Source organism: Carcharhinus amblyrhynchos, chromosome 4, assembly GCF_965287045.1.
Source record: "Carcharhinus amblyrhynchos chromosome 4, sCarAmb.v2.hapA, whole genome shotgun sequence".
Lineage (NCBI taxonomy): Eukaryota > Metazoa > Chordata > Chondrichthyes > Carcharhiniformes > Carcharhinidae > Carcharhinus > Carcharhinus amblyrhynchos.
This window is the reverse complement of record NC_137327.1, coordinates 100535064-100548182: the sequence shown is the minus strand read 5'-3', so window position 1 is coordinate 100548182 and position 13119 is coordinate 100535064. Positions and strand designations below refer to the sequence as shown.

At 40.5% G+C, this 13119-nt stretch overlaps 1 protein-coding gene across 3 annotated transcripts in view; it reads left to right on the top strand.

The window, feature by feature from the left end:
- The window catches only part of mpp1 (MAGUK p55 scaffold protein 1), a 64456-nt gene extending 52492 nt beyond the window's left edge, over positions 1-11964 (top strand). For all 3 annotated transcript variants that reach the window (XM_080187668.1, XM_080187670.1, XM_080187671.1), the window contains 5 exons: positions 1272-1352; positions 1823-1903; positions 3268-3473; positions 7783-7866; positions 11514-11964. In XM_080187668.1, the coding sequence (XP_080043794.1) occupies positions 1272-1352; positions 1823-1903; positions 3268-3473; positions 7783-7866; positions 11514-11690 (629 nt within the window). In that variant the 3' untranslated portion in view covers positions 11691-11964. The remainder of the gene's footprint in view (positions 1-1271; positions 1353-1822; positions 1904-3267; positions 3474-7782; positions 7867-11513) is intronic.
- Positions 11965-13119: the final 1155 nt, after the last annotated feature.

Below are 13119 nucleotides of genomic sequence, written 5' to 3'. Positions count from 1 at the left end.
TACCATTCCATGATGCATGACCGTGCTCTCAGCTGCATGGGCCTTATGCTCAGGAATAAGCTTCCCTATGCATCTCTTCTCTTATAAGATGTTCCTTAAAATTTACCTCTTGAACCAAGCTTTTGACCACCTGTCCTTTCCCTTTATGTAGTCAATGTCACATTTTGATTAACAGTCACTCCTGTGAAGAACATTGGAATATTTTACTGTATTGAAGGTGTGTGGGACTCAATTCACTTCCTGATTATGTTGGGGGGTGGGGGAGTGTTCAATCCCTGTACTATCTTATGGAGGGCTGCCTCCTAGCCCTGTCCTATGCTTTATATGGCGTGGTTCCCAGTAAGTATTATAACCGTCTTCCTGTCTTTCTAACATGAATTAATGCCTGTGGCCCTTCAGGGATAAGAACTAATTCCCAAAGTTGCAACTTAATTGTAAGTAGTTGTTGCTCTTGCAGTGTACACTGCAATAGTAAGCGATATTAGTGTTGTATGCAGCGAAAAATGGTATTATTTTTCTCTTCATTTACAAGATGTAGGCATCGCTGGCTAGCCCATCATTTATTGCCCACCCCAAATTGCCCTTGAGATGGTGGTAGTGAGCTGCCTTCTTGAACCTCTACAGTCCCTGTGGTGTAGGTACATCCATTATGCTGTTTGGGAGGAAATTCCTTGTTTTCTGATCCCTCCATGTCCTCACTCCTCTATGTCTCAGTCATCTGCTCTAGCCTCACAAATATCCAAGAAACCTGGGTTCCTGTAAAGTAAAATTTGGTACCATTGAGGGTTGTGCCTTCAGCTGTCAATGTCCTAATCTCCTTAAACTCAAATTTGTTAAGCAATCCTTCAATCAAATGTCCTAATACCTCCTTATGTGACCTGGTATCAAATTTTGCTTTATTATATTCCTGTTTGGGATGTTTTATTACAATTGAAGTGCAATATAAATGCAAGTTGTTGAGAACTGATATTAGTGCAAAGGTGACATTACAGTTAGAGTTCCATATAAGATACGAAAACGTGCAGTCACACAGCAATCCATAACTTATCATGCAGGGAATAAACAGGTCCTGTACAGCCAACATTCATTTGAAGATGCAGGATCGTGCAGCAATGTTAAGGAGAAGATGTAGTGCACAAACAATTGACACACTACTAAGGAAATTAAAGGGAACATTGATCATTGGTCTACTGTAACTTTTGTTGCTGCATCAGAGTGACAACTGTCACTTTATTATATTTGTTATAATGTATTCAAATGTTTCTCCACAGTCTTCGATCGGCTGGATTTAGTCTCATATGAAGAAGTTGTACAACTCCCTGCATTCAACAGAAAGACTCTGGTGCTTCTGGGTAAATATTGGTGGTTAACAGTGATGCAGATACTTTAAGTTCGCTTTGGACAAATTTCAAAATGTTGTTTAATATTAATTAATTAATATGTTTAATATTAATTAGTTTGATCCAATTGGAAATTTTGCTATACCAAGAAAGCTAGACTCTGATCTATTGGAATTGCCCTGATAGAGCTGGCAGAAGAGAAAGGAGATATACAATCCATCTTACGTCTGAAGAGACACTTTGTTCTTGTATTAAATTTTATGCTGGGTGTTCTCAAGAAAACGAGAAACCCAACACAAGTGAGAGAACAAAAACAGAAAATGCTGGAAAATCTTAGCAAGATTCTGACATTTTTTGTTTCAGATTCCCAGCATCCGTAGTATTTTGCTTTCATGCAAGGGAGAGAAGACTCTGCAACAAAGCACCACATATACTAATGCTCATGAGTGTACTAAACTGCTCTGTGTTTTGTCTATTTGTAGGGGCTAATGGAGTTGGTCGAAGTCACATCAAAAATGCTCTGATTACTAAATACGCTGACAAATTTGCTTATCCAATTCCACGTAAGTATCATGCACACAGCTACAAGAGACAAAATAGTGTTAGGGCTGTTAAGAGTGATTTAAGTTCCCCTTCCAATATCTATTCATAGGCACCACTATTTATTGCACCTATTTACGAGGAGAGTAGCAGTCCCACTGCCTGATCAGTCCCACACAAATATATTTGAAGTTTTGCAGTGCTAATTTCTTTGCCATCTGTTTCAATCTTTGACACTTTATAGATCTGTTTTCTTTCTCAACAGATGATCCTAATCTGTGTACGCAAATACAAGAAGTTGTTGAAAGGAGAAATTAACTTGTTAGAATTTTGTCATGGTATTTCTGCGGCATATTGTGTCAACAATCTTGTGATTCATCTTTTCTTTTTATAATTATTTTGATATTTATCTAGAAGGCTTTGTCTTGGCCCCCAAAAGCTGTTTATCTTGCTTTAGGACCCCTAAAAACCATGGCTGCAGGTCTAACAGTAAATTAGAAATCAACATGTTCCTACATTGAGAGTATCGACAGTGGACAGCCAAAAGGCAACTGCATGATCTACAAGGTGTTCCACTAGGAGAAGTACAATATGACGGCTACAGAAGGATATACTTCGCCCGGTACATCTGATACAAAGCCAACCCCAACTGAAAGATACACTGAGAGTGGGTTAAACATTTGGAATTACTTTTAAGGGGCTTAAGAGTTTTATTCCTTAACTACAGAACTTCTAAATCCCATCTGTATGAGTAATTCACTGAGGAATTGTTCAGTACTCAACTTGTGGTACTTTTCAATTCAAATTCCTTTGCAGGCTTAAAGGGCTCAAAAGCAATACACCCCTAGGGACAGATGCAACTACCAGAGAGGGCTAAGCAAGACTATACATGGCATCTACAAAGTGCTGAGGGAATCAATGAATGCAGGAGAGTTCCCGCTGTATTGGAAACAAGCCAGTGCGGTACCTGTTTTCAAGAAAGGTGACAAAATATACGCAGGTAACTACAAATCCATTAGCTGAGCTGAATGATCTCCCTCATCCACACCTAACTTTGTGGTCTTTGAGGCTTCATCATGGGAGGATGGATTTTTCTCCCTGTTCCCATGAACAATCCAAATGGGACTGGCAAAAGGAATCCTTTTAATGAAAGGTTACAAGGGAATCAGGAGTCCAATGCATTCATGACAAACTAACAATAAATGCAAGATTATTGGCTTGTTTTTTGCACAGCATTACACCAAGGATGGAAGTACTTACTTTAGGGATTGACTAATATTTCTCAATCTTACCAATAAGTACTAATGACAACAGGAGTCGCTGCACTTCCCCCCCCGCCAAAAATATTAATGAACTTGCTATAAAATATGCTTTCTTCCTCCATTAGACACCTCCAGGTCACCAAAGGAAGACGAAGAAGATGGAAAGAATTACTACTTTATTTCCAATGAGGATATGGTGAAGAACATCACCTGTAATGAATTCCTGGAGTATGGAAGCTTCCAAGGGGCCATGTTTGGAACAAAGTTGGAGACAATCCGCAAGATCAACCAAGGCCAGGGCAAAATTGCAGTTGTGGATATCGAGCCCCAGGTATGGCCAACAACTATGTAGAGGGTCCCCAATACTTTCTGACATTAATATCTACATTAATGCAGATTTCTGCATTAATATCTACCTTGGCATTAATGCTTTCCTCTCTTTCCTACCTCCCCTTGACATACATGGCATGTACACTATTTGTGGATAAAACACAGCACTGCCTGTGTGTTGTTTGAAGTCCATTGTGAGGGGGGAGAGGGAGTGGGGGAGGGCAGATACAGCACCACCATCTACACACAGAAGAGCTGACCTCGTACACTAATGAAGTCTGCTCATTTAAATAATTTGTTGACATACTGTGTAATCTGATGCTAGTGAGGCACTATTGGTTGCCTACTGTGCACCAGGTTTCCAAGTAGATCTAATACCATACTGCAAAATGCAGAGACACCTGAAACAATAAATTTATTTTTAAAACTGAAGAATGAACACCGTCCTTCAATGCCCTACTGAATGGGTCATGTGTGACTGGAGCATTAGAAATGTAGAAAAACTACAGCACAATACAGGCCCTTTGGCCCACAAAGTTGTGCTGAACATGTCCCTACCTTAGAGGGACATGTTCTAGGCTTACCTATAACCCTCTTATCTTACTAAATTCCATGTACTTATTTAAAAGTCACTTAAAAGACCATATCGAATCCACCTCACCACCGTTGCTGGCAGCCTATCCCATGCACCCACAAGTCTCTGAGTGAAAAACTTACCCCTGACATCTCCTCTGTACCTACTCCCCAGCACGTTAAATCTGTGTCCTCTTGTGGCAACCATTTCAGCTCTGGGAAAAAGCCTCTGACTATCCACTCAATCAATACCTCTCAACATCTTATACACCTCTATCAGGTCATTCCTCATCCTTCACCTCTCCGAGGAGAAAAGGCCGAGCTCCCTCAACCTTTCCTCATAAGGCATGCTCCCCAATCCAGGTAAAATCCTCGTAAATCTCCTCTGCACCCTTTCTATGGCTTCCACATCCTTCCTGTAATGAGGCAACCAGATCCGAGCACAGTACTCCAAGTGGGGTCTGACCAGTATCCAAGATAGCTGCAACATTACCTCTCGACTCCTAAACTCAATTCCTCGACTGATGAAGGCCAGTACACCATACGCCTTCTTAACCACAGCTTCAACCTGCGCAGCTGCTTTGAGCGTCCTATGATCTAGGACCCCAAGATCCTTCTGATCTTCCACACTCCCAGGAGTCCTACCATTAATATTATACTCTGCCATCCTATTTGACCTGCCAAAATGAACCACTTCACACTTATCTGGGTTGAACTCCGTCTGCCACTTTTCTGCCCAGTCTTGCATCCTATCAATGTCTCGCTGCAACTTCTGACATCCCTCCACACTATCCACAACACCTCCGACCTTCGTGTCATCAGCAAACTTACCAACCCATCCTTCCACTTCCTCATCCAGGTCATTTATAAAAATCACAAAGAGTAAGTAAGGGTCCTAGAACAGATCCCTGGGGCACTTCACTGGTGAAGTGCAGAATATGACCCATCTATAACCACTCTTTGCCTTCTCTGAGCAAGGCAGTTCTGGATCCACAAAGCAATGTCCCCTTGGATCCCATGCCCCCTCACTTTCTCAATAAGCCTTGCATGGGGCACCTTATCAAATGCCTTGCTGAAGTCCATATGTCCCACATCTACTGCTCTTCCTTCATCAATGTGTTTAGCAACATCTTCAAAAAGACATTCAAGAGACACTAAAGCCACATTCTGCGGTTGACAACAAAAACAGCAGACCTGCTGAGTGCTTCCAGGACTTTCAGATCTCTAGCATCCGCAATATTTTGCTTTTATGTTATTAGAGGATGGGCAACTTTCTTAAATAAAAACACAGCACGTAATACCCTAATGCATAAGTTTATGCGATAACCCCTTTGTGCCCATAGTCCACATTGGATGTGGATATGTCTTGGGCCCTAGAGAGTGGCCACAGAACTCCTACACAATGGGCTTCTTGCCTTGTATTACTGAACGCATGGGTGGGATCAGATCATTTAATCATTCAATGACCAGTTCAATGTAGTGTTTTACAAGAGTAGGTGCTCTTATATACCGCTTACAAGAATGATTTGGATTCAGAATTTGAAGTACAATTCCAAAATTTGCAGGCAACGCTGAATTGCCGAATATAGTTATCAATTAATATGGAGCGATATTACACAGTGATAAAATATAGGAAGGCATCAATGAGCTTGCAGAATGAATGTGTAATTGGACAATGAGTGCCTAAGTGGGACAGAAAAGCCAAAGAATCTGGGGATAAGCTACACAGAGTAGCAACACAGATTAATAAGGCCATAAAAGCAAATAACACTGGCTTTCAAGGCTAGAGATATAACATTGAATAGAAGTTATATTAAACCTATATAGAACCTTAGTTAAACTACATTTGGAATGTTGGGGACTGTTCTGGTCGTTGGTTATAAAAATGATATGAAGTCACTGGAGAAGGTGCAAAGAAGTGTAGAATAATATCAGACTGGAAATCTAACCCATTAAAAAGCCTGACGTGGTTGGGTTTTAAGTTCTGGAAAAGGAATGACTGAGGGGTGACCTGATAGAAGTCTTTAAGATTATAAAAGGATTTGATAAAGTACAATAAGAAGTCTCACAACACCAGATTAAAACAGAGTGGCACTGATTATCACTGCTGCCTCACAGCGCCAGGGACCCAGGTTCAATTCCTGGCTTGGGTCGCTGTGTGGAGTTTGCACATTCTCCCTGTGTCTACATGGGTTTCCTCCGGGTGCTCTGGTTTCCTCCCACAGTCCAGAGGTATGCAGGTTAAGTGAATTGGCCATGCTAAATTCTCTCTCAGTGTACCCAAACAGGCGCTGGAGTGTGGCATCTAGGGGATTTTCACAGTAACTTCATTCCAGTGTTAAGGTAAGCCTACTTGTGATTGATGAATAAACTTTACTTAAAGTCCAACAAGTTTATTTGTTTTCATGTTGGCCTTTAACCTGGTGTTGTGAGACTTCTTACTGTGCCCACCCTAGTCCAATGCCAGCTTCACCACATTTTTGGTAAAGTAGGCATAGAGAAAATGTTTCCACTTGTATGGAAGACTAGAATCAGAGGTCATAAACATAGGATACAGAAGTCACTGAAAAATCCAACTGGGAATTTAGGAAAAGTGTCTTTATCCAGAGAGTGATTCGAAAGTAGATCTTCTTACAACAAAGAGTAGTTGAGTCAATAATCACAGATGTGTTTAAGCTTGAAGTAAAGTTTATTTATTAGTCACAAGTAATGCTTACATTAACACTGCAATGAAGTTACTGTGAAATTCCCCTAGCTAGGACAAGCTGGATGAATAAAGAAGGGAGAAAAGGAGTGAAAGAATACGTTGATGGGATGAGATGACAAAAGGTGGGAGAAAGCTCATGTGCAGCATAAACCTGTTGGGCCAAATAGTCTGTTTCTGTGCTGTAAACATTGTGTAATTCGATGTAACACAATAGGGTGAGGATTACCCACAGTGAATAAACCTGTGACACTGCCAAAGTGAACTGTGGGCTTAAAAATATAATGCCAGGAATGTTTTTCTAATGGTGATGTTGAGGGATAAATGTTGGTTAGAGAGAACGCCCTTACTCCAAATGGCAGCATGGGACACTTTTACATCCGCTTGAGAGAGCAATCAGGTCCTCAGTTTAACATCTCATCTGAACAATGGCACTTATAACTAAGCAGCACTCCCTCTGAACTGCACTGAATTGGTTCTCAAGTCTATGAAATGGGACTCAGTCCACAATTTTCTAATTCACTGGCGCGACACCTAATTTATTGTTTAGACTTTATAAAGTAACTTCAGTTACAACAGATCAAATGGTGCTTTGTTAGAATCATATGTCATTATACACTCCCAGCCTGCACAAAAATCATTGACATAGATTTAAACATGATGTGACTATGTATCTTGAAAGCTCAATTGGGGCGGCATGGTGGCATACTGGTTAGCACTGCAGCCTCACATCGCCAGGGACTCGGGTTTGATTCCCAGCTTGGGTCACTAGCTGCCCATACAAGTTCTCCCCATGTCTGTGGGTGTTTCCTCCCACAGTCCAAATGATGTGCTGTTTAGGTGCATTGGCTATGCTAAGTTTGCCCTCAGTGTACCCAAGCAGGTACCAGAGTTTGGCAACTAGGTAATTTTCACAATAATAATTGCAGTATTCCTGTAAGTCTACTTGTGACTAATGAATAAACTTTACTTTTTACATTGTGATATATGAAATGCACTGTGCTGATATTGCATGTACACATTCTATTGGCAGGCCCTGAAAGTTCTCAGAACAGCGGAATTTGCACCACTAGTGGTATTTATTGCTGCTCCCTCTGCTACTCAGCCAGGCAATCAGGTAAGGAAATTTGTGCAGAGTTCAGCTATCTCGTTGTCAATTTGGGAAGGGTAAAATTATTAACTTCCTGAAACACAAATTTTACAGATTACAAATCCTTAAAATAATTACATTCACAAAGCCCAAGCAAGGGAGCAAAGCTCTCACAACCCACCACCCTCCCCCCACCTCCACACATTCCCACAATAGAACATTACAGCGCGGAACAGGCCCTTCGGCCCACAATAGTCCTCGCAATAGATGCTTGTGAATCCTCAGAGATTTTCCCCATTTTATAAGAATGAAAGCGTTTTGGTTACATACATAGGGATGGTTTTGTATTCAATTCTGAGTTTTACTGATCTTATTGGCAATAATGACATTCATATTCCCATCCTAGGAAATGGGGAGAAAGCATTAGATCATACTAATGAAATATCTAGGTTATTTGCCAGATAGAGTCATAGAGTCATAGTCATAGAGGTTTACAGCATGGAAACAGGCCCTTTGGCCCAACTCATCCATGCCACCCTTTTTTTATAAACCACTAAGTTAGTCCCAATTGCCTGCATTTGGCCCATATCCCTCTATAGCCATGTAACTGTCTAAACGCTTTTTAAAAGACAAAATTGTATCCACCTCTATCACTACCTCTGCTTCTTCCAGACACTCACAACCTCGTATGTGAAAAAACTGCCCGTCCGGACCTTTCTGTATCTGTCCCCTCACACCTTAAATCTATGTCCTCTAGTTTTAGACTCCCCTACCTTTGGGAAAAGATATTGACCATCTAGCTGGTATATGCCCCTCATTATTTTATGGACCTCCATAAGATAGCCCCTTAATTGCCCACCACAAGACAATATCTTCAGAACAATGGAGTGAAATGGTGTAATAAACTGTTGGATGTTCTGTCTGCATACTTGGAGTCAAGACTAAGTTCAGCTTTCAGGTGATGCAGTTAGAGTGAGGAACAGGGTGCACAACTATAATTGAGCCATATTTTCAAGTCATACGTCCTATCTTTTTAAAAATATACACAACCAGCAGAAAACACAAACTGAAGAAAGCTTATAGTGTCCAGTAGTGGTGTTAGTGGGTGTCTTGTGGTGCAGTGGTAGTGTCCCTACCTGAGCCAGAAGATCTGGATTTGAGTACAGGGCACTGGGTGATACCACACCTGGGGTATTGTGTACATTATTTGTTTCCTTATTTAAGGAAAGATGTAAATGCATTCAAAGCAGTTCGGAGAGGGTTTATTTGACTAATACCAGGAATGGACAAATTGTCTTATGAGGAAATATTGAATACACTAGGCTTTTACTTACTGGAGTTTAGAAGTGTCAGAAGCATTGAACATTTAAGGTCCTGAGGGACCTTGACGCTGTGGATGCGGAGTGAATATTTCCTCTTGTAGGAGAATCTAGAATTAGGGGTCACTGTTTTTTAATAAAAAAGATGAGGAGACATTTTTTCTCTTGGACAGGAATGTCTTTGGAACTCTTCTTCAAAAGGTGGCGGAGGCAAAATCTGAATATTTTTAAGGCAGAGCTCGAGTGATTAACAAGGGGGTGAAAGGTTTCTGTGGGGTGGGCAGGAATGTGGGGTTGAGATTACAATCAGATTGACCATCATCATATTGCATTGCAGAGCAGGCTTGAAGGGATGGATAGTCTATTCCTGCGCCTAATTCATGTTCATCTGAGTCCCACTCTGTGACTTGACAGCTATGGAGGAACGTGTTCATAACCTGGCTGGACAGGTTGATTATCAACCTGCTATCTTTCCAAAATGCCTGTTGCTAGCAGTAAGAGTCTCCTGGTCAACCAGAAGCTGCAGAAGACAATGTCAAACTTCTACGAAGAAGAACCAAAGACCAGTATATGGAAGTCCACGGTTGACAATGCCCTCATAGGGTATGGGACTTGAGTGAGGATTTGGTGACATGGGGAAGGGGGATGGAGAGTACGCCAGGGGGTTGAGAAACCTAAACCCAGTTAACCTGGGATTAAGAGAAAATAATGAAGTAGCAGTGAAATGGGAATGACTCAGCTGAGCCAATCTGAACCAATATTCCAGTAAAATTAATTTTCCACATTTATGTTCATGAATTTCAACTGGAGTAGGGAAAGTAGCCTATTGGTATCATCATCAATCTATCACCTTTACTACGATCCAAAGCATGACATTTGTGGATTACTAAATCGGTCCCCAAAACCTTCAGACTACCGTGGAACAAGCTTCACCCTAGGCAGGGCTGAGACTCTGCCACTGACTGCAATTCCAACTGCTCTACTTCTATCATCCACAGTACTGTTTCAAAAACTAATGCTGAGGCATTCAGCAGAGTTAAAGACAACTGCAGCCTGGTGGACATTGCTAGCAGCTGAACCATGTATGATGGCTGCTGACAACAGAAGGGCAAGTGAATTGCTGCAGTCCTGTGAGATAGTGGAGGATATAATGGGGTTCAGCACAAGAGGCCAAAGCAGACTTGAGATCAAGCCTTGGGTTTGAATGCAACTAACACCACAGAGTTTAAATGACACCACAGCAATCAGGTGAGGTATGAAGAGACTACTGCGAGACGCTGCCACTATAGTGAGAAGGTGGGCCCATAACAAGAAAATAAAGGTCAATAATTAAAACCAGAAGCAAACAAATCCCGGAGGGTGAGCTGAAACGGGTCAGAGGTTTGTACTCAAAACACAGCCCAGCAGAAGCTGCAGGCATTGACTTTATATAGGATGCATGGGCTATTTTAAAAACTGGAACAGAAGACCAGATCACTTTTAATATTTAATACAAAAGAAATGTTTTTTATATAAAGCATTTTAATAGAAAACATTTCAAGGCACTTCTCAGGAGCGTAAGAAGCAAATTTTGACACCAAATCACTAAACGTGATAGTTCAACCGAAAAGCTTATAGAGGTTTTTACTAATATCTTAAAAGTGAGGGGGTAAAGCATCAAAAATGATTTAGGGAAATAATTCCAAAGCTTAGACAGTTGATGGCACAGCCACCAATGGTGTAATTAAAATCACATATGCTTAAAATGCCCAGATTAGATGAAGCACAATTATCTTCAAGAGTTGTGGGATTAGAGATTGAAGAGATTGACTGTGGTTACAAGGGTTGTCGATATTAAGTATATATATAAAAGACAAAGTTTGGAAATCAGCCAGGTGTATGCTGAAATAGTCAAGTCCAGAAGTAACAAAGGTATCAACGAGAGTTTCGTTCATGTGCCATGGTGGGGCAAAGTCCAGCAACATTCTGGATGGAGAAATAGTCTTACTGATGATACATATACAGAAAGTGACTAATAATGTGTCTAAATAACATATAACACAAACTATGAGAATCTTAACTGGTATCTTAAAAGTAAATTGAAAGTATTGAGATCTATCCTTAAGGTGGAAAACAATGCTTTGTTCTAGTGACTAATAATGGCTATTTCAGAGCACCTTTGGAAGGCTCAATCCTACTCACACCGGAGCAGCAAAATAAGTAAATAACACCCAGATTTTCTTTTCCCTAGGTTTGGAGAAATTGATGACAATTTCATCATATCCCAGAGGTCAATTAAACAAGGGACCAGGGATTATTCTGGTCAGTTTCAGTGCCACACATTAAGACCAATCATTTTCCTTTTTTTAAAAATAGGCTGAATCTCTCAAGAAGATCCAAAAGGAGTCAGAAATCTTACAGCACACCTATGGACACTGGTTTGACCTGACGCTGGTTAATAATGAACTTGAAGATACAGTGCACAACCTGGTGGAGGCAATCGAAAGTGCATGCACTACAGCACAATGGGTGCCCGTTTCATGGGTCTACTAGTCAAGACAGACACAGCAATAAAATATTCATGTACTTTTTAAGAAATCATTTAATCTCAAATCAGAAAGCAGTGGAACCTGCCATTTTAAACCTAAAACATGCACATTAGCTTATGAGTACATTTCACTGTACATCATTCTCCACAGTACTCACTTGGTTTATGAAAAAAGGACTGTTTACCAATGGGATATTTACAACTTAAATTCCTCAATACTTTTGAAATAAAAATACAAAATGCTGGCAATATTCAATTTCCAGCATCTGCTGCACCTTGCTTTTGTTTTCAATAACCTTTATTTCTCTTGCTCTTCTACAACCACATATAATTGTTATGTATTTATAACCGCAAACTAAATGACCTGATATTTTAGCACATTTGCAGCCCCTATGCCACAAGGCTTTATTGAAATGATTGTGTAGTTAGCAGGTGAACAAAAGCAAGCAGTGCCACGTCTAGACAGACATGCATGAATGATAAATCTACTGGTTCCTAACCAAGCAGCCCATTTGTTCAGATTGTCGATGACTGAATTATTCTGCACACAAGATTCTAGAATGCATTTAAATCAGCAGGCAAAATTAAACATTCCACCCAGATTCACAATCAAGTTAACAACCATGATACTGATATATCGTATTCGGAAACGATTTCCAAATCACTTGCATTCACCTAGGTGAATATCAAGTTAAACATTTTTGATGGGGCACAGCAACTTCTATTTCTGAAATATTAAACTATTTGCAGAGTAGTTGTGTTTAGCACTGTTGTCTCACAGTGCCAAGGACATGGGTTCAATTTCGATGTCATAGAAGAAAACCATCAAAGTATGAGGGATAGATTTGCTGTGATAACTGGGAAATAATAAAAATACTTATTTTCGGCCTGCGTTTGATTCCCAGCTTGGGTCAGTCTGTGTAGACTTTGCACATTCTACATCTGCATGGGTTTTCTCCGGGTGTTCAGGTTTCCTACCAGTCCAAAGAAATGCATGTTAGATGGATTGGCAATGCTAGTTAGACCCTTAGTGTCGGGGGAAATAACAGTAAATATGTGGGAACGGTGCCTGGGGATTGCTGGTTGAAGTTTGATGGACTATATGGCCTCCTTCTGCACCATACGGATTCTATAATCAGTCTATCAATACCATTCAGGTGAAAATTTGAGCATTACTTGAAAAGAAACTATGAATAACTTGATATTTTACCACATGTACATCAAGCCTAAATCCCATATCTCAATGTACTTTAGCATAACTAAATGTGTTTCGAAGGATGACAATGCTCAGAGTTGCCTGCTATTGGGAAACACAGTAAGAAGTCTGACAACGCCAGGTTTAAGTCCAACCGATTTATTTGATAGTAAACTCACTAGCTTTCGAGGTTTCTATCAAATAAATCGGTTGGACTTAAATCTGGTGTTGTCAAACTT